Below are 22,541 nucleotides of genomic sequence, written 5' to 3'. Positions count from 1 at the left end.
TTTATAGTATTATCTATGTATGTTTTTCATACATATGAGTTATCTTGCTTATAGCTACGTGTTTGTATAAAATAACCAATAAAGAACAAAGTATAAAGTTACTAACCTTCTAATGATTAATATTTTCTTCAGATAATAAGGTAAGCAAATATTTACAACATAACATGTCTGACAAATTTGGGGGGGGAAATCTGACTAAAATATCTGCTCACCGCGATTATAATACCGTTAAGGTACATATAGAGAACAAATGCCTTAGCGCTGCCATGACAACCACAGTCTCCCCCCCATCTCGTGCCCATCAATGAGACGCGCGTCTCCTCATCATCAGACAAAGAAAGAATCAGCCTGGCCACACTGGGCGTGATTCTCGGTTTACGCGCCAAAACCAAAGCGAGGCGTGAGACGCAGACGTACGTCACGCATGCGTTTCTCCAACCTTCCCTCTGTGAAAAAGAACAAGAGTTGGGGGCGTGCCGAGGCGCGTGCGTGATGATATCAGTGGTCTGCGCCCCCCTTCTTTTTGCTCTTCTTTTCTCCCCCCACTATCACGGAACCGACCCGGGACTGAGAGGATTACGTCATCAACTACGTCATGGGGGTGAGGAGGGAGGGTACCGGGCAATGGAATGGGTTATGGGGTAAATGGGAGTGCCTGGGGCGTTTATGAAAGACCTGTGGGCAGGTGTGAATGGGCAGGTTCTCTTCCCTTATCAACTCATGGGGGCAATTGTTGTTTTTAGCGTGAGATTGTGCACAGGGTCAACTTGATGATGGATGCTGGGGCAATTTTAGTAGTTATGGGTGGTTGTATTATTCATTAGCCTCATGGGTAATATTCGCATTCTGAGACAATGTAGTGTAATAATGGGCTCTGGTTCATTCTGTATATAGATTAGTGTAGTGATGCTTATGTAGTCTAGTACAATAGGCTAGTGCAGGGGTGCTTGCTTAGAGACCTAGGTTTACTGTAGAGATGATTATCTATTAGCTACTGTAGTGAGGATTATCTAGTCTAGAACATTAGGCTAGTGCAGAGGTGCTTGCTTCGAGACCTAGGCTACTGTAGAGATGATTATAGGCTACTGTAGTGAGGATTATCTAGTCTAGTACATTAGGCTAGTGCAGAGGTGCTTGCTTCGAGACCTAGGCTACTGTAGAGATGATTATCTATAGGCTACTGTAGAGATGATTATCTATAGGCTACTGTAGAGAGGATTGTCTAGTACAGTAGGCTAGTGCAGAGGTGCTTGCTTAGAGATCTAGGCTACTGTAGAGATGATTATAGGCTATTGTAGAGAGGATTATCTAGTCTAGTACATTAGGCTAGTGCAGAGGTGCTTGCTTAGAGACCTAGGCTACTGTAGAGATGATTATCTATAGGCTACTGTAGAGAGGATTGTCTAGTACAGTAGGCTAGTGCAGAGGTGCTTGCTTCGAGACCTAGGCTACTGTAGAGATGATTATCTATAGGCTACTGTAGAGAGGATTGTCTAGTACAGTAGGCTAGTGCAGAGGTGCTTGCTTCGAGACCTAGGCTACTGTAGAGATGATTATCTATAGGCTACTGTAGAGAGGATTGTCTAGTACAGTAGGCTAGTGCAGAGGTGCTTGCTTCGAGACCTAGGCTACTGTAGAGATGATTATCTATACGCTACTGTAGAGGATTGTCTAGTACAGTAGGCTAGTGCAGAGGTGCTTGCTTAGAGATCTAGGCTACTGTAGAGATGATTATCTATACGCTACTGTAGAGAGGATTGTCTAGTACAGTAGGCTAGTGCAGAGGTGCTTGCTTAGAGATCTAGGCTACTGTAGAGATGATTATAGGCTACTGTAGGGAGGATTATCTAGTCTAGTACATTAGGCTAGTGCAGAGGTGCTTGCTTAGAGACCTAGGCTACTGTAGAGATGATTATCTATAGGCTACTGTAGAGAGGATTGTCTAGTACAGTAGGCTAGTGCAGAGGTGCTTGCTTCGAGACCTAGGCTACTGTAGAGAGGATTGTCTAGTACAGTAGGCTAGTGCAGAGGTGCTTGCTTAGAGATCTAGGCTACTGTAGAGATGATTATAGGCTACTGTAGGGAGGATTATCTAGTCTAGTACATTAGGCTAGTGCAGAGGTGCTTGCTTAGAGACCTAGGCTACTGTAGAGATGATTATCTATAGGCTACTGTAGAGAGGATTATCTAGTCTAGTACACTAGGCTAGTGCAGATGTGCTTGTCTAGAGACATAGGCTACTGTAGAGATGATTATCTATTAGCTACTGTAGTGAGGATTATCTAGTCTAGTACAATATGTTAGTGCAGAGGTGCTTTTTTAGAGACCTAGGCTACTGTAGAAAGGATTATCTAGTCTAGTACAATAGGCTAGTGCAGAGGTGCTTGTCTAGAGACAGGCTACTGTAGAGATGATTATAGGCTACTGTAGAGAGGATTATCTAGTCTAGTACATTAGGCTAGTGCAGAGGTGCTTGTCTAGTTTAGAGATCTAGGCTACTGTGGAGAGGATTATCTAGTCTAGTACAATATGTTAGTGCAGAGGTGCTTGTCTAGAGACCTAGGCTACTGTAGAGATGATTATCTATAGGCTACTGTAGTGAGGATTATCTAGTATAGTACAGTATGTTAGTGCAGATGTGCTCGTCTAGAGACATAGGCTACTGTAGAGATGATTATAGGCTACTGTAGAAAGGATTATCTAGGCTAGTGCAGAGGTGCTTGTCTAGAGACCTAGGCTACTGTAGAGATGATTATAGGCTACTGTAGGGAGGATTATCTAGTCTAGTACAATAGGCTAGTGCAGAGGTGCTTGTCTAGAGACATAGGCTACTGTAGAGATGATTATCTATAGGCTACTGTAGAGAGGATTATCTAGTCTAGTACGGTAGGCTAGTGCAGAGGTGCTTGCTTAGAGACCTAGGCTACTGTAGAGATGATTATAGGCTACTGTAGTGAGGATTATCTAGTCTAGTACAATATGTTAGTGCAGAGGTGCTTGTCTAGAGACATAGGCTACTGTAGAGATGATTATCTATTGGCTACTGTAGTGAGGATTATCTAGTCTAGAACAATATGCTAGTGCAGAGGTGCTTGTTTAGAGACCTAGGCTACTGTAGAAATAATTATCTATAGGCTACTGTAGAGAGGATTATCTAGTCTAGTACGGTAGGCTAGTGCAGAGGTGCTTGTTTAGAGACCTAGGCCAGTGATTTTTAACCTTTTTTTTTGCCGTGGCACACTTTTTTACATTAAAAAATCCTGTGGCACACCACCATCCCAAAATTTAAAAAAAATCACACATTGTAGCCTAATAGAGCATATATATATATACACATACAAACACACACATACTGTATGTATTGTGCTGTTATGCCATGCCTCGCCTCCTACAAACTACCCCTGCACTGGGAGTAAAAAACAAGCAAAGTTTAAAAACTATGTCACACTGTTGTCAGTCTGCCGTGGCACACCTGAGGATCTCTCACGGCACACTAGTTGAAAAACGCTGACCTAGGCTACTGTAGAGAGGATTATCTAGTCTGGTACAATAGGCTAGTGCAGATGTGCTTGTCTAGAGACATAGGCTACTGTAGAGATAATTATCTATAGGCTACTGTAGTGAGGATTATCTAGTCTAGTACACTAGGCTAGTGCAGAGGTGCTTGTCTAGAGACCTAGGCTACTGTAGAGATAATTATAGGCTACTGTAGAGAGGATTATCTAGTCTAGTACAGTATGTTAGTGCAGATGTGCTTGTCTAGAGCAGTGAATTTTAAACAATTTGTTGACACCTGGTGTGGAGTTCCAATTTAGTGTAGAACCTTAGAGTAGTGGAGTGCTAATTTAGCATTAGCTCTATTGGATATGTCTTCAGTGATTGGTGATCACCACTACCTCTGGCACCTCCCATAGCACACTGTAAACATCTCCTGTGTCCGCTCTAAGCATTCTTGCAGACATTTCAGAGCTGATAGGAGTAATTCACGTGTATGAATTACACTTGTATGGTTTAGAGAGAACATTTTAAAACTATTTTCTTCTATTTAAATTGCTTCATTGATATCCCTTGTTGAAAAGCATATATAAATAAGCTCAGTAGCTGCTTATTGGTGGCTGCACATAGATGTCTTGTGTGATTGGCTCACCCGTGTGCATTGCTATCTCTTCAACAAAGGATATCTAAAGAATGACACAAATTAGATACTAGAAGTAAAGTGGAATGTTTAAAATTGTATTCTCTATCTGAATCATGAAGGAAACATTTTGGGTTTCATGTCCCTTTATTTTGCAAAAAAATATTTTTAAAATGTTACCCTTTCCTATGAGTGATAGAAAATATAAATTATTTTACTTTAAAGGGACGTTAAACACTAAACAAATGCTAGATAGAACAATGTATGAATGACTGTGTGTAATATGGCAGTGTATAAGGGACAGTAAGATTTGTTTATAAAATGTTTGTGTAATAAAAAAACTTTTCAATATACTTTCATTATTTATTTTTCTCCCTTATCATGTAATTTAGCTCTGAAATTTGAGCTATTGCTATTTCTCATTTTTAACTGAAAAACACCTAATGTTGTACAAACTTTATGACCATGACTAACCGTGTGCCTCTAAATAAGGCAAACGATGTGGGGAGTTTTGTGCTTGAAAACTAATGGCAGTAAAAAAAATGAATGTTCATTTGTTTAACTTTTCTTTTTTTTTTTTTTAAAGGGACATGAAACACACAAAAAATTATTTTATGATTCAGATTACACATTTTTAAACAACTTTTCAAATTTACTTCTTTTCCCCAAGGCAGAAACTGCAGGATCTCTGCAGAAAGAAAGAAAGAACGGCAGTGGCAGTTAAAATTATTTTTTTTGCCTGCACTTTTAATTTCTACCTGCGGGTGTCACTGTTCCATTCTATTTTTATTTTTAATTTTTTGTCACTTCATTACACATCACCGTTGATACACTTGACACTTTATATTTTTATCTTTTTATCAACTTTTTCTGGGATGCAGTCACACAGACACTTACACGCATAGGAGAGACTTTACCTAGGACATATCACTGATAAAACAGCATCAAAGGACTAGGATATTCTGGAACATTTTTTTAGCAACAAGCCATTTAACAAACCACACCATTCTTTTAGAGGATTACATTCTATTGGCGCTAAAGGTCGACCAATTCTGTTTTATTTGCATTAATTCCATAGTTATTGCATACTGTGATATGTATTGATTTTTTTTATGCTACATGGATCCATGTATTTTTCATTTTTTTTTGTGTGATTTTTATCCGGTTTAATTCTATGTAATTTTATGTGATTGTATATGTGATTGTATATGTGATATATATGCGACACCGTTTTAACCATTTTTAACGGCTATTCGTAATAGATCACAAATAGACCACTAACTGTCTGTGAATAATAAATTTGTTGAACACCATATCAACGCATCTGTCCTCTGCCCAGTTTGAGGCGCTCCTCAGAACCCCACAACTATCTGTAATTTCTTCCAAGATATATTAGGTGTCTTGTTTCCTGGGGAGCTAGTAGGACACAGGGTAGGCGCTGTGAAAACCACTCTTTTTACTGTTCCATTCTATCTCGATGTAAATATTTGCTAGGTTTCTCTCATTTGAATTTCCTCTCACTTCCTGAACTTCAGTGCGAGACAGGGTAACAGCACATTGCAGAAAAGGTAAGTCAGGGCTTAACAAATGTATTCTAGGAGTATAGGAGCCAACCAAAATACTTAGATTTTTTTCTTTTGTTCTTTAATACGTGTGTGTATATGTTGTGTGTGTAATATATATATTAGTGTGCGTGTAGAGATCACAGAAGCTGAAACTTTACCAAATATGTTAATTGGATATGCACAGTATTGGATAAATGGGGACATGGACCCTTACCAAGCCTTTTTCCGAATACTATGAATATCCCTTTAACTCATTTGGCAAAAGCTTCAGCCTTTGATGTATAACATATTTTTTATTTATTTTTTTTAAATGGGTTATATTATTTATTCTGCCAGTGGGTTTTTTTTTTTTTTTAAAGATCTCTTTACTGGAATCAACTCTGAGGTTGAAATAAATAATATGCAGTATGTGTGTGTGTAGGTTCCTAGGCAGACTGACACTGTGGGAATGTACAGCAGACATCAGCGAGGCTGTACATGAACCTGTCCTCATGGGCACCAAACACAGCAACACTGGCTCATTAGAGACACTGCAGAAACCTTTTTACTAAAAAATTCTCATCGCAGAAAATTAAAAAAAGTTCTGCCTCTGGGCTTCATTAATCAATTTTGCTTTATTCTCTCAGTATCTTTTTATTGAAGATGCAGCAATGCATTCTTGGGAACTAGGTGAACATATCTGTAAGCCAATGAAAATGGGCATACAAGGTCAGCCACTAATCAGCAGCTAGCTCCAAGCTCTTAAGCCTATTTAGATATTCTTTTTCAACAAAGGATACCAAAGAATAAAGCAAATTGTATAATAGAAGTAAATTGGAAAGTTGCTCAAATTTGGGTTTGTATATTCTATATCTGAATCATGAAAGAAAAATAGTTTCATGTCCGTTTAAGACTCGGCTGATATGTTATTCTATAGTAACACAACAAAAATGTCTTGTAATTACAAGGAGTTTACTGTCCCTTTTTAAATAGACAGTAAACGCTGGAATAAATATTTTATACTTTTTGCACTGTGTGCAGAATTATGTAACATTGATTACCTTACACATTTCGCTGTCCACTTTGGCGTTACCTTTTTTTTTTTGGGGGGGGGGGGGGTATTTCTTAAAACCATTACAGACTCACTGTCTATTCACAGCTCGCCCCCAAATGCGCCGTTCAACTAAGTCTTGCTTACTTCTACGCTGGTTAAAGCAGCCAACAGCAGGGTTGCTATTCTTAAAGTTACATGCGCTAACAAATGAGTGTCATTTTTTTGAGTATAAAATAAAATGCTCGCTCCCAGGTGTCAACCTAAGAGCGAGCAGCTAACTAGTACACAGTAAGTATGTGCCGTCAAGGGCTAAGATTCACATCCTAGAACTAGGAATTCCAATGGGCTTTAGTATCCCGGACCTGTGGTGCAGCTATTCCGTTTGTTCAGGCTAGCACAGTTCCAAGGGTGTTTAGGACGTTTTTATTAGAATTGCTTAGCCTTCTTGTTCAAAATTATTTTTGTTTTATTTAGAATGGTGGTCTAAGTAAAATCTTTATTTTGTTTGGGGTTTTTTAAGCTGTTTCGTACTCAAAATATTTGTTTTCATTTGCTAAATAAATGTGACAATATTATGGGTAAATCAAATTAGAATCATTTTCCATAGCATCATTTAGAGATCTGGAACCTTATTCTTGTATTTTCTTCCTAGAGGAAGTCGGTACGGGCAAAAGAGAAGAAACAAAAGCGCCAAGAGGAGCGCGCAGCCATGGCAGCTGTATGCGCCAAGGTGCAGGCTGCTAACCAGGCAAGTTCTCTTTTTGTTTTATGCTTTTAAAGGGACACTGAACCAAAATTTTTTCTTTCATGATTCAGATAGAGCAGCCATTTTTAAGCACCTTTCTAATTTACTCCTATTTATTTTTCTTCGTTCTTTTGCTATCTTTATTTAAAAAGGAGCCAGCCAATCCTTGGTTCAGCACCGTGGACAGCACTTGTTTATTGGTGGGTGAATTTATCCACCAATCGGCAAGGACAACCAAGGTTGTTCACCAAAAAATGGGCCGGCATCTAAACGTACATTCTTGCTTTTCAACTAAAGATACCAAGAGAATGAAGAAAATTTGATAATAGAAGTAAATTGGGAAGTTGATTAAATTTGCTGCTCTATTTGAATCACTAAAGAAAAAAAATTGGGTTCAGTGTCCCTGTAATTCTTTTTTATTTTATTTGTAACGCATACCACAATAATAAAAATGGTTGCATCTGTCACCTGGAGGAAAAAATATACACTGCGTATTTGCTTTAAATTTCTGTCCGTAATTTTCGTGCCATCCGTTCATGCTCGTTCAAAATGAAATGCAAGAAAATACGCATCCTGTATTTTTAGCACATTACAGCCTGTATTTTACACATTGATTTGCGTCTGTAGTTTGTATATTTGCTTCTAAACCACATGAAAGTTTGGATTTTGTAATTTATCAGATGTACTATAAAATTGAAGGGATACTTAACCCAAATTCTTTCCTTTGTGATTGAAAGAGCAGCAGTTTTAAGCAACTTTCTAATTTACTCCTATTTTTCTTCATTCTCTTGGCATCTTTATTTAAAAAAAGCAGGAATGTAAGCTTCCGAGCCGGCCCATTTTTGGTTCAGAACCTGGGTAGCACTTGCTGATTGGTGGATACATTTAGTCTCCAATCAGCAAGAGCTACCAGGGGCTGAACCAAACATGTGTCGGCTCCTAAATCCTTCATTCTTGCTTTTTCAAATAAAGATACCAAGAGAACAAAGAAAAATTGATAATAGGAGTAAATTAGAAAGTTGCTTAAAATTGCTGCTCCATATGAATCATGAAAGAAAAAATTTGGATTGTGTCCCTTTAAAGAAAATGTGAAATTGCTCCTTGGTATGCTACAGTTATACATTATTGTTGCTGCAAGGTTCTCATATAAAGCATTGATGCTATAACACACATATAGATCCCTTATTTTGTTTTTCTTTGGGGTGGATGGGGGGTTCCCATGTGTGCTGCTCTCCTCGCGGGGGTATACCGCATTGCTTAAAGGGCCAGTAAACGTACCAAATAATATTTTATATAATTCAGCACAGTGCAGAATTGTATAACATTAGCTTAGTGCTATCTTTATAAAACAAATGGTCTGCATAGATATTTACCTAAGAAAATGACTTTTACAGAACGCCGCTCCTTGCTCTACTAAGCGGGTCTGTTTTTTTTTTTTTTTCAGAAGCGCATCGTGGCATGCTGTCTATTCACAGCTGGCCCGATCGCACCATTAAACTTAATCTAGGTCTGGTAGCGGCAGCGAGCTATATTGAGCTTAATGGTACGATCGGGCCGGCTGTGAATAGACAGCGTGCCACGATGCACTTCTGGAAAAAAACAGACCTGCTCAGTAGAGCAATGAGCTGCGTTCTGTAAAAGTAATTTCCTTAGGTAAATATCTATGCAGGCCTTTGTTTTATAAAGCTAGCGCTAAGCTAATGTTATACAATTCTGAACTATGTGCAGAATTGTATATCATTTATTTGGTTTGTTTACTGGCCCTTTAAACTGGAGTTTGCCTGGAAGCAGATGGAGAACTTTTGTATCATGTTTTAATGCAGATTAATGCTTTGCTTGATTTTGAATAAGGTTTAAACCTGCAAAGGAGGTTTGGGTTTAGGAGCCACAGTGGACTGGCTCGGCAGCATGTATCTCGGGGCTCGACAAATCTAGGTTCCAAGGAGCCATTGGCGCCTTTAAAATTGGTCTTTGTTGCTCTTGTTTAGAGTCCCCTAGACGCCAATGTTTGCCCTCTGCTGGTTACCTCCAGCCGCACATTATTTTCTTCATAGGGATGGCCAAGAGTTTGTCTCCTAGATTTTCAAGAAATTTGTCAAGCCCCGATATATTTAACCCATTTACATGGTTAAGCACAGAGCAATTTACTATTGCACAAATGCTTGCTTCTAATAATATTAAGTATTTTATTATTGCTGCTTTAATGACCGGTTTCTTTACCTGTGTGTGTGCTTTCTCTTTCTGAAGCTTGGAGACCCACTTGAAGCATTCCCTGTCTTTAAAAAATTTGACCGTAATGGGTGAGTGCAATACCTTGTTATACCTATTTAAAAAAAAAAAGTTAGAGAGAGTTGCATAAGTGTATAGAAAGGTGCTCACCACCAGACTTTTTTATCCTTATCTTTACCATCTTTCTTAGGTTGAACCTCACCATAGAGTGTTGTAGAGTATCACAATTAGACCAGAAAACTATAGACTGGGCTTTTGAACTCACCAAGACAAACATGCAGATGCTGTAAGTGGTCCTCTTTCTATCTAATACTTTCCTTTAACCCCTTAACAACCAGTGACGTACTCTGTATGTCTCTGGTCTTTTAATGGGGCTTGTTTTTTATAGTAACTGCACTATTTCAGGAGGCCTGCAGGAAGGAGGGAAGTCATAATAGCACGTTCTTGCCACTGGTGGGGAGACCTGTGCTATTATGGGCTGAAAACCCATACAGGGTATGCCTTGGTCGTTAAGGGGTTAAAAACAGTTTTAAAAAGGATTAAGCATCTCCTATTTACTACATATCTGGAATGTTATTTCAGACTCTGTCCATGCTCCTTTCTGTAGGTACGAGCAGAGTGAGTGGGGGTGGAAAGAGAGAGAAAAGCGCGAGGAACTGACAGATGAGCGTGCCTGGTATCTTATTGCCCGTGATGAACTTAGTGCGCCTGTTGCTTTTGTGCACTTTCGCTTTGATGTGGAATGTGGAGATGAGGTTCTCTATTGGTAAGAAGTTGACTGTACTGCTGATAATTTGTCTCACCATCCATCAGTAAATGACTGCAGAGCTTCTTTCCTGTTTGTTAGTTATGAGGTCCAGTTAGAGGTTCGAGTCCGCAGGAAAGGAGTTGGAAAATTCTTGGTACAGATTCTCCAGCTGATGGCAAATAGGTAAGTGAGCAGAATATCTACCTACTCTCATGAGCATACCTAGTTATACTGTTTAACAAAGGATAATAAGAGAACAAAATACATTTGATAATGTAAATTGGGTGTATTTTATTTATTTTTGTAACGTACTAATTGAATGCTCTATCTGAATCATGAAAGTATAATTTTGATCTGTGCCAACTGCTATTGGGAAGAATAGGCTCTTAGATTGCTTTTCTGTGCCGTGCTATGAAACGTGGCTTATTTCTATCTGTATCACTGTCTTGTGCAGGGCTTTCCAAATTACTGGCCACATCTGGCCTTGCCAATGGTCCTCAGAGCAGAAAACAAATATCCATAATTTTTTTTAAAAAATTCTATACTTTATTTGGAAATGAATCTGGTGTAAACAATTTTGTAAATCTGAGTAGCAAATATGTCCATTTTAATAGGAACTTCCTGTGTAGATTATGACATTTATAGGTTATCAAATAGCATGTGTGACAATAAATGTAATAGAGCTTACATCCAGTCCCACCATTATGCTATTAGTTAGTCCAGAAAATGGTTGTGGTCTCCAGCATTCATATTTTTCCAGTGCGGGATTTATTAGGGGAAAAACACACAAATATCTTGATATGCTCTGACACTTGTGTGACGCACTTTTTTTCTTAATAAATCCTGCGCCAGAAAGAGTAAAATGCTGCAGACCGCAGTCGTTTTCCAGATTGGTTTAACTACCAATGAATTGCACCTTCTGACCTATTAGCATGGCACCTTCTGATCTAGTGCTCTGGCACCATACAGTGGGCAAATCTGCAGTGTCACATTTCTCCCATCTATTCCTAGTACACAGATGAAGAAAGTTGTCCTTACAGTGTTTAAACACAATCATGGTGCTTACCAGTTCTTCAGAGACGCATTACAGTGAGTTTGTGATATTTTCCCCCTTTTCCTCCCTCCCTTGTGTTTTTTTTTTTTTTTTTTTTATTTATTTATTTCCTCCCCTTTCCCCTCAGGTTTGAGATAGACGAAACCTCCCCTAGCGTATCTGGATGTTGCAGCGATGATTGTACGTATGAGATTCTGAGTCGCAGGACAAAGTTTGGAGACGCCCTACACTCACACTCAGGACATTGTGCAGGCTGTTGTCACTGAGAATGGACATGGGGTGGAGATTTTTTTTTTTTTTCTTTCAGTTTTGGACACAAGGGAGACAGTGTCCTTTTTTTTTTTTTTTTTTTTGTTTTTCTGGAATTTTTTTTTTTGTTTTTTAAATTTAGTCTTGTTTGGATATTGTGCTATTCTTCACACGCGTGTAATGTTCACGCCACACAGTCCTTTTAATGGTTAATAAACTCCTTTTTAAGTCTGGATTATTTCTTACAAGAGCACGTTATCAAAGTTTTTATTATACATAGGACTGATGGCCACTAAACGTATTAATTATATGATGAGTGATTTAAACACTGGACAAACAAGCAAATATATATAACTAGTCAGAAGAGACAGGGTAAATATTTGGGGGAACTAATTTAAACACACAAATTTCTGCTGGAGAGCAATAGCGGACCACTGATCCTGAGCAGAAAACAGCTGTTGAGACAATCTGCAACAATCACCAACCGATGTGTTTAGCTGAGGAACTGCAATACTTGCTTTTCAGGGTGGGACTTTACCTATGTGTTTAATACCGCTGCAGTTGCACGGTGAATGGGTTTTTATTTTTATAAACCTTTTACAAAGGGTAAAGGAACATACAACTCAAATTTTTTCTTTCATGACTTAGAAAGAGCATGCAATTTTAAACAACTTTCTCATTTACTTCTATTATCTAATTTGCTTCATTCTCTTAATATTCTTTGCTGAAAAGCATATCTAGATAGTTTCAGTAGCTGCTGATTGGTGGCTGCACATAGATGCCTCGTGTGATTGGCTCATCCATGTGCATTGCTATTTCTTTAACAAAGGATATCTTTAAAAAAAAAAAAGCAAATATTATAATAGAAGTAAATTGGAAAGTTGTTTAAAATTGTATTCTCTACCTGAATCATGAAAGAAAATTTTTGGGTTTAGTGTCCCTTTAACCTTCAGTCTGTGTCGCACTCCTGGAGCAGTACCATTCATAAGGGAGATATTATTGAAGAATATGCATTTTATACCTGTTCGATTTGCCCACCTGCTGTCTCCACACCTGGTACAGGAGCACAGCTTTAACCTTGTATTTAACAGCTTTGCGGGGGATATATATATATATATATATATATATATCTCTATCTCCCTATACCTACAATGCTTTGTATGAATGAAGCATTTTTACTCTAAACTTTCTACCATTAATCTGTTAAAGGCCACTACTGAGAATTCTATAACTGGTCTTTAAAGGGACACTGAACCCAAATTTTTTATTTTGTGATTCAGATAGAGCATGAAATGTTAAGCACCTTTCTAATTTACTCCTATTTTCAAATGTTCTTTATTCTCTTGGTATCTTCATTTGAAATGCAAGAATGTAAGTTTAGATGCCGGCCCATTTTTGGTGAACAACTTGGGTTGTCCTTGCTGATTGGTGGATACATTCATCCACCAATAATAAAGTTCTGTCCAGAGTACTGAACCAAGAAAAAAAAAGCTTAGATGCCTTCTTTTTTCAAATAAAGATAGCAAGAGAACGAAGAAAAATTGATAATAGGAGTAAATTAGAAAGTTGCTTAAAAATGCATGCTCTATCTGAATCACGAAAGGAAAAATGTGGGTTCAGTGTCCCTTTAATCAGACAGGGCTGTTTCAGATGCAACTGATACCTGGTTGCTCCTGCAGTTTGTTATGGATTTGTGTAATGACCTCAGCTGGGGCAGGTGTGCTCTATTCTACCCCTGAAGTAGACAAACCTTGCTATTTAGAGGCACCGGTGCCAGTCAATATTTAAGCCATTTATCTTTTTAAAGTGACAGTAAAGTAAAAATTTCAACTTTAGAAATGTGTATGCTCAATCTGGATTATTAATGTACTGCTGTTTGCGTCATTCTCTTGGTAACCATTTTTGGAGAGCATATCTAAGTAGTCTCAGCACTACTGGATGCAAACAGCTGATTGGTGGGTGCAGATATATGCCTCTTGCCATTGGCTCAACAGGTGTTCAGCTAGCTCCCACTAGAGAATGAAGTAAACTCACAGTAGAAGTTGGAATGTTGTTTATAATTATATGTTCTGTCATGATTTAAATGCTTTTTGATTCTTGTGCATGTTTGAATACCAGTGCATTATCCCCATAGGTCAGCTAGAGCAGTGGGTTCTCAGGCCACATTATGAGGCTATCTGAAGTGGAGCACAGGTGAAATAATCAGCTGATTAGTAAATGTGGTTATTTCACCTGCTCTCATCCAAAGTAATCCTGAAAACCTGGCCTGTTGGGGATGCCTGAGGACGGGTTTAAAAGCCCAGTGAGCTAGAGCCTAAAGCTTGATTTGTGCTTCATGTTTGGGAAAGCAGCCCATGCTAATACCTCTTACATCTATAAACCAAATGAATGAAAAAACAAGCAAATGCTTACTGTTTATATGAATAATTTATTTGGTTTGGTTGTTGGCGTGAGCATTGCACACATAAATGTTAATAAAGTAATAAACAAGTATAATGTAGGTTTAGAAGCACTTCCTGTGTACGATGGAAGGGCCGGCTTCATCGTACTCTTGTTTGCTGATCCACATCTGCTGGAAGGTGGACAGAGAGGCCAAGATGGAACCTCCAATCCAGACGGAGTATTTGCGTTCAGGGGGAGCGATGATCTGTGGGACAAAACGAGAGCAAGTTAACAAAAAGGATCTAGTGTGGAGGTGACAACAGGAGTCATAGGAGGATGCTAGTATACAGGGATTTGTGTGCTACTGGATGGGAGCTATGAGTTTACAGAGGGGGGGGTTCTCTTCTAGTGTAAAACTAAAATGTTCTATTTTGCTAGTGTTTTATTTTAAAACAAATTCCTTCCTTTTTACTATGTTTTTAACACATGTAAACAAATACATAGTCAATTTGTACTCCTCAAAATGAGGATACATCTGATGAGCCAATAAGGCGCTGGCATATATGGGTATGCTCCATTCACTGGCTTTATTGTCATCAGGAACAGAATGGAGGAGATCAGTAGTAAGTTTTAAAACATTTTGAAAGAGGTAAACACATAGTAAAACAAGGGAACTTCCACTAGATAGCTGAGGGTGTTTGTTTTCTTGTCTTACTTTGATCTTCATTGTGCTTGGTGCCAGGGCTGTGATTTCCTTCTGCATACGGTCAGCAATACCAGGGTACATGGTGGTACCACCGGACAAGACATTGTTTGCATAAAGGTCCTTACGAATATCAATATCGCACTTCATGATTGAGTTGTAAGTGGTCTCATGGATACCTGCAGACTCCATACCTTGAGTGAGAGGAGGAAAGAGGCACTGAGATTACTTGGAAGTCAGATAAATGTTATGATTGGAGATCTTGGACTTATTGTAATCTCTGCCCTAAAGCTTAATAAAAGAGGGCAAACTTACCAATGAAAGAGGGCTGGAAAAGAGTCTCAGGGCAACGGAACCTCTCGTTTCCGATGGTGATGACCTGCCCGTCGGGGAGTTCATAACTCTTCTCCAAGGAGGAGGAAGATGCAGCAGTTGCCATCTCATTTTCAAAGTCTAGAGCCACATATGCCAACTTTTCCTTGATGTCCCTCACAATTTCACGCTCAGCTGTAAGCAGAGAAAGCAAAGTTATAGTGACCCCCACAGCCAATTGTTCCTATGTATACATTCATGCATCAGATAAAATGCCCTTCCATGTTAGCTGTGGTGTCAAGAAAATTACCCAAAATTGCAGGTGTTCTTAATTATTTTTTTATGCCATATACCCTTTTTAATCTGCAGACAGAAATACTGTCATATTGTACAATCTAGCATTTGATCTGATACATTGGGGATGAGTGTAAAGAATATTTCAAGATATCTGCAACTCCAATGTGATCTAAAACTGTTAGAGTTAAGTAAAAAGAACAGCCACCCTAAAATCTGTCCATGGACCCCACCCCTGCTCTGTTCTATAACTACATTTAGCACTAAGCCACAGTCAGGGCCACTCACCGGTTGTAACGAATGAGTAGCCTCTCTCAGTCAGGATCTTCATGAGGTAGTCAGTCAGATCACGCCCAGCCAAATCCAGACGCTGGATGGCATGGGGAAGGGCGTAGCCTTCATAAATGGGCACATTGTGGGTCACACCATCTCCAGAATCCAGAACAATACCTGAGAGAAAAACAAATACAAAATAATGTAAAATATCTGTGTACTGATAACGGAAATGTTATATTTTATAAATTATCAATTCATGGTTATGTAATAGTAATGAGTTTCCCTACACCACTGGTTTTCAAACCTGTCCCCAGGCCTCCCTAACAGGTCAGATTTTCAGGATTACCTTGGATGAGATCAGGTAAAATAATCATGGTTACTAATCGGCTGATTATTTCACCTGTGCTCCAGTTCAGATATCCTCAAAATGTGACCTCTTGGGGAGGCCTGAGTACAGGTTTGAAAAATCAGTGATATACACTGATCATTAGCAAAGTATTCACAGACTTGCACTTTATTACAATTATATCATAAGTAGCAAACCAAAATCACAAATGCTGACACACCACCTCTACGACATCGCCATAATGATTCATTTCATTGGTTGGAATTGTAGAGTTTAATAAATTATATTTCTTATGAATTCTTGCCATATATCAGCATTTAAGATTTAATGAAGATATATATATAATTTTTTTAAGCATCCTTTTAAATTACATTTTTTTTACCCACAACCCTCTATGAATATACTAAGTATCTGCTAATGTTGCATACATTACATTGGCTAAACATTGTGAGTATCTTACCAGTGGTACGGCCAGAGGCATACAGAGACAGCACAGCCTGGATGGCAACATACATGGCAGGGACGTTGAAGGTTTCAAACATGATCTGGGTCATCTTTTCACGGTTGGCTTTGGGGTTAAGAGGAGCCTCAGTAAGCAGGGTGGGGTGTTCCTCAGGGGCTACACGCAGTTCATTGTAGAAGGTGTGGTGCCAGATCTTCTCCATATCATCCCAGTTGGTGATGATACCATGCTCAATAGGGTACTTAAGGGTCAGAATACCCCTCTTGCTTTGGGCTTCATCTCCAACGTAGGAATCTTTTTGACCCATACCAACCATGACACCCTGGAGAATAAAAGAAAATAATGAATTCAAAGCATGAAATATTTGAGAGAAATGGGTGTTAAACTCAGCATAAATTAGCAATAAAATACTGTATTGTTTTTTAATAACTTAATCATTTTATTAGCTGTTGAGGGATACAGCATAGCTTTAAAAAAAAAAAACTTGCAGCTAACAAGATGTTAATTTGTTTTAAACATGTGTAGATTTGGCTGATCCGTTATTCTATACAGCAACACTGCAGAAATGCTTGTAACAAGGAGGTATTTACTGTCCCATTAAACATTTTATGGAGATATTAACAGCTGAGTGTTGTACAACATGATTAGAATAACATAAATTTGTGTGTGATTGACTAGAAAAACTAACAAATTGCTGCCAATTTGATTTTTCTTTGGAGTCAGAGAAAATACTCTGACTTTCTGAGAGCCTAGGTCCTGAGATTTTTCTACTTTTGCTATTGAGAATCAATGGATTAGGATGGAGAGTAAAAACTAACCCTTGGGGGAAAAGTTATAATATAATTTAAAAAAAAGCATATTTTTTTAGATCAGTATTTATATAAGGAGAAATGAGCAAACATTAGGTATTTCCTAAATACAAATAATAATTGAAATGTGTTTGGGGGGGGGGGTTAGGGTGTTGTTTAAAACACAGCAGCAGCAGAAATATGTTGTAGAATGTAACACTATGCAGCAACTGGCCGGCTGCATATCACTAACTATACGCCCCCCTGTGTAATCTGTAGCACTTCTGTTTTGTAGCTGGGTATCTGCAGACTGTACTTATTTTTATAAGCTACCAAGTGGAATTTGTAATTGATACGTTTGCACATGTATGTGTACTCATTATATAACTTCCATTTATGGCTGAGGAATTGTTTTTCCCGAGTCAAATATATCTATATAAAGTGCTTTCTCAGCACATTGACTGGATAGATTCATTTACAGTTTTTGTATTGTGCAATATAATGGTGCTATTCACATTTACCCTCAGAATGCAATGAATCTAGACTTATAAAGGAACACAATAAGTTATGCAATATACAAGTACAGTATATATATCCAGTGACTGCAATCTGATTGCATAATTTAGCACCCTGATAGCTATTTGTGCTGTATTAACAAATCATATTATTGTGATTTTTATATTTAAATATATATATATATATATACACACACACACACACACACATATATATATATATATATATACACACACACACACACACACACACATATATATATATATACACACACACACACACACATATATATATATATAAGCGTGTCTAATGTTAAAACACATTTAATAATTACATTTTAAGGGACAGTATACTAAAGATGTATTGCTGATCTAAAAAGAATATATTTAAAAATAGTTTAAAGAAAAATGACTGTTCCTATATCAGCAGTTTTTACTGTGGGAGTTGTTCTTATCAGCCAATAAGAAAGAGATACTAAGGTATCAGATGCACATAAATACACACGTCTGATCATTTCTCTTTAACTTTAAACAGCTTTTACTTTAGGTTTGTCATTCAAAGATATTTAAGCTGCTCGTTATATACAAGATAGAAATAAAATGTACTATGTAATAATGGTTTGTTTTTATTTTAATTGATTAATATATTGATTAAGATTAATTTGGCTTTGATATTTTAGTGTCTTACATTTTAGATGCAGGATTTGGTATCCTAAATCTACTTTTATATAAAAAAACATTTATATTTGTCATTTTACACACAGATTATGCCATATTAAAATCTAAATATTATTTGGAGAAGGTAATAGACTTTGTACAATGAAATTCCCTACATTCAGTAGATAATGTTACAGAATGAATGGAAATAAATAAATTAAGATTTGGGTTTATATGATAAATATAAGTTGATAGTAGATAGATATTACATTGGAGTTTCCCTTTAGATCAATAAAAGCAAACTATTTATACTGGACTATACTAAACTATGTATTTTAAATAGAAAATTATGATTGCTAGAACAAGAGGTCCTGTTTTACATGTAGGGAATATAAGTATGGAAGAGTTACAGGCAACTACTGTGTCATATAATTGAATATACTGTAAATAATCACTCATTTTAAATAACTGATGTATTAGAATTCTAGGGGGGACTCACCTGGTGACGGGGGCGTCCCACAATGGAAGGGAAGACAGCTCGGGGAGCATCATCTCCAGCAAAGCCAGCTTTCACCAGCCCAGAGCCGTTGTCGCACACTAAGGCGGTGGTTTCCTCGTCGTCGCACATGTTGGAGTCTGCAGAGAGGCTGGTAGAGACAGAAGTGGGGGTTACAGAGGCTCAAGGCTAAATACTGTGTATGGGTGAGGGGGGGGCATACTAACTGCATGTGTTTGTGTGTGTCTGCCAGCTACACCTGTGCTACATTCCTGTCACATCTCAGCTGTTACTCTGTGCCTTGTATCTCAGCTGTCTCTCTTATTTTAGCTGTCATTATTGCAGGGTTAAGTGATACACAGAGGAACTGGTGCTTAAGAGGTTAAGTGAACCTGTGTAGCTGCAGAGCACTGGTAGTAAAAGGGTTAAATGTAGGGTGACCATATTGCCGCTTTAAAAATGGACACATTAAAAATACATTTGTCAGGGCTGTTAAAATAAATGTTTTGTATAAGAACCCTGACATATGTATTTTTAATGTGTCCCTTTTTAAAGCAGCAATATGGTCACCCTAGTTAAATGGGGCTTTGCAAGTGTATGTCAGAAGAAGGGTTAACTACTCATGTGTGAGAGATTCTGCGCAAAACATTGTTAGAAGGGCAGTTAGTGATGTTCTGCATGGTTCTGGCAGTACAGGGGTTAAGTTGTACCCTTCTGGAGGTTTTCAAATAAGTAATCTACTAGGTAAGTGATTCTGTGCAGTCAGTGAGGTAAGTGTCAGTGTGGGGAGATAGGACTGTATTGTGCTGGGAGGTATCGGGCATGGCATAGAGGAGGGTAGGTTAGCCTTTGCAGTGATGTGGGAAGAGAAGGGTTAAGCAGTCATGTAGGGATTTCTTAGGGAAGTGCTAAATTATGCAGGGATCTGACATGAGAGCGGCTAAGTGATGCTTTACAAGGGTCTGGCAAGTGAGTGGTTACATGAGGCCTAGTAGAGCTCTGGGAAGAGAATGGTTAGGTTATGCATTGCAGAGATTTGTCACAATAAGTTGTGTTTTGCAGGGATCTGTATGAGAGGGGTTACATGATGCTTTGCAGGGTCATTCTAAAAGAGGAGTTAAGTTGTGTTATGCAGGGCTCTGGTAGTAGAGAGGTTAAGTTGTGCTATGCAGGGCTCTGGCAAGAGAGGGGTTAAGTTGTGCTATGCAGGGCTCTGGCAAGAGAGGGGTTAAGTTGTGCTATGCAGGGCTCTGGCAGGAGAGGGGTTAAGTTGTGCTATGAAGGGCTCTGGCAGGAGAGGGGTTAAGTTGTGCTATGCATTGCTCTGGCAAGAGAGTGTTTACATGAAGCCCAGTAGAGCTCTGGGAAGAGAAGGGTTAGGTTATGCATTGCAGAGATTTGTCAGAATAAATTGTGTTTTGCAGGGATCTGTATGAGAGGGGTTACATGATGCTTTGCAGGGCTATTCCAAAAGAGGGGTTAAGTTGTGTTATGCAGGGCTCTGGCAGGAGAGGGGTTAAGTTGTGCTATGCAGGGCTCTGGTAGTAGAGAGGTTAAGTTGTGCTATGCAGGGCTCTGGCAGGTGAGGGGTTAAGTTATGCTTTGCCGGGTTCTGGCAGGAGAGGGGTTAAGTTAAGCTTTGTAGGGCTCTGGTAGGAGAGGGGTTAAGATGTTTTGCAGGGCTCTGGCAAGTGAGTAGTTAACTTTTAAAACTCTGGCAAGTGAGTGGTTAAGTTATCCTATGCAGGGCTCTGGCAGGAGAGGGGTTAAGTTATGCTTTGCAGGGCTCTGGTAAGTGAGTGGTTAAGTTATGCTATGCAGGGCTCTGGTATGAGTAGTTAGCTTTGCAGGGCTCTGGTAAGTGAGTGGTTAAGTTATGCTATGCAGGGCTCTGGCAAGTGAGTGGTTAAGTTATGCTATGCAGGGCTCTGGCAAGTGAGTGGTTAAGTTATGCTATGCAGGGCTCTGGCAGGAGAGGGGTTAAGTTATGCTTTGCAGGGCTCTGGCAAGTGAGTGGTTAAGTTATGCTATGCAGGGCTCTGGCAGGTGAGGGGTTAAGTTATGCTTTGCATGGTTCTGGCAGGAGAGGGGTTAAGTTAAGCTTTGTAGGGCTCTGGTAGGAGAGGGGTTAAGATGTTTTGCAGGGCTCTGGCAAGTGAGTAGTTAACTTTTAAAACTCTGGCAAGTGAGTGGTTAAGTTATCCTATGCAGGGCTCTGGCAGGAGAGGGGTTAAGTTATGCTTTGCAGGGCTCTGGTAAGTGAGTGGTTAAGTTATGCTATGCAGGGCTCTGGCAGGAGAGGGGTTAAGTTATGCTTTGCAGGGCTCTGGTAAGTGAGTGGTTAAGTTATGCTATGCAGGGCTCTGGCAAGTGAGTGGTTAAGTTATGCTATGCAGGGCTCTGGCAAGTGAGTGGTTAAGTTATGCTATGCAGGGCTCTGGCAGGAGAGGGGTTAAGTTATGCTCTGCAGGACTCTGGTAAGTGAGTAGATAGCTTTTTAGAACTCTGGCAAGTGAGTGGTTAAGTTATGCTATGCAGGGCTCTGGCAGGAAAAGGGTTAAGTTATGCTTTGCAGGGCTCTGGTAAGTGAGTAGTTAGCTGTTTAGAACTCTGGCAAGTGAGTGGTTAAGTTATGCTATGCAGGGCTCTGGCAGGAGAAGGGTTAAGTTATGCTATGCAGGGCTCTGGCAGGAGAGGGGTTAAGTTATGCTTTGCAGGACTCTGGTAAGTGAGTAGTTAGCTTTTTAGAACTCTGGCAAGTGAGGGGTTAAGGTCTGCTTTGCAAGGCTCTGGTAGGAGAGGGGTTAAGTGATGCAAAGCAAGGGGATGTATTGTGCTATGATGTGCTGAACTCTGGTAAGAATGGGGCTTAAGATAATGTGTGTCATCCTGGCAGAGGAAGATTTAGCTGTGATGTCCAGAAGTAAATTCTTCCCATGGAGCCAGTGGGAGAGGGCTGAGTCTTGCTTCTCAGGGCTCTGGCAGGACAGGGGTTAAGTGATACCATGCACAACTCACCTAGCTGCTGTAGTGGGGAGAGCTTGGTCTAGCAGTGAGCTGAGATGTGCCCTATACCCCTGGGTGCTTATATAGGACGGCCCCTGTAGTAGTGCTTGGGGAAACCCCACTCCAAGTCAACTCCATATTTGGAGAGAAGCCAACACTGGCTGCCCTTGTGAGGGTCCGAACTGGGGGTCCAAGTACTGACCATATATAGAGGGGTCTCCCTCCTCCCCTAGTATACAGCGCTCACATACACATGGCTATTCCTGGGTATTCAGCAACAGAGGCTTTACTTAGAAACTGCTGTGTCTGTATAGATAGAGAGAATGAAAGGCTATTTAATAGACAGATATGGTGATGAGATTGGCACACGATTTATCAGATCAGTTAAATAGTTTTAGCTGATTTATAAAGACAAATAAAATAATATGTTTGCACAAAGCCTCATTATATTATTGTATTATTTTCAAAATAAGATATACAATCTTATCATATAGATATTACAAAAATATTGCAAGACTTAATATTTTGTATGTGTATTATACCAA

At 39.1% G+C, this 22,541-nt stretch overlaps 2 protein-coding genes across 2 annotated transcripts; one reads left to right on the top strand and one right to left on the bottom strand.

Moving 5' to 3' along the window:
* The first annotated feature begins 462 nt into the window (after positions 1-462).
* On the top strand, positions 463-12,006 carry NAA40 (N-alpha-acetyltransferase 40, NatD catalytic subunit). The gene is made up of 8 exons (XM_053720067.1): positions 463-601; positions 7,386-7,481; positions 9,726-9,778; positions 9,898-9,993; positions 10,315-10,473; positions 10,555-10,638; positions 11,467-11,544; positions 11,637-12,006. The coding sequence occupies exons 1-8, from the start codon at positions 596-598 to the stop codon at positions 11,773-11,775; spliced, it is 711 nt and encodes a 236-aa protein (XP_053576042.1). The 5' UTR covers positions 463-595; the 3' UTR covers positions 11,776-12,006.
* Positions 12,007-14,166: 2,160 nt separating this feature from the next.
* On the bottom strand, positions 14,167-22,165 carry LOC128665840 (actin, alpha cardiac muscle 1). The gene is made up of 7 exons (XM_053720066.1): positions 22,009-22,165; positions 18,994-19,141; positions 16,532-16,856; positions 15,738-15,899; positions 15,159-15,350; positions 14,856-15,037; positions 14,167-14,405 (listed from the first exon to the last, which is right to left on the bottom strand). The coding sequence occupies exons 2-7, from the start codon at positions 19,120-19,122 to the stop codon at positions 14,262-14,264; spliced, it is 1,134 nt and encodes a 377-aa protein (XP_053576041.1). The 5' UTR covers positions 19,123-19,141; positions 22,009-22,165; the 3' UTR covers positions 14,167-14,261.
* Positions 22,166-22,541: the final 376 nt, after the last annotated feature.

The sequence above is a fragment of the Bombina bombina genome, chromosome 7, assembly GCF_027579735.1.
Source record: "Bombina bombina isolate aBomBom1 chromosome 7, aBomBom1.pri, whole genome shotgun sequence".
Classification (NCBI taxonomy): Eukaryota; Metazoa; Chordata; class Amphibia; order Anura; family Bombinatoridae; genus Bombina; species Bombina bombina.
This window is presented reverse-complemented; position numbering and strand designations above follow the sequence as displayed.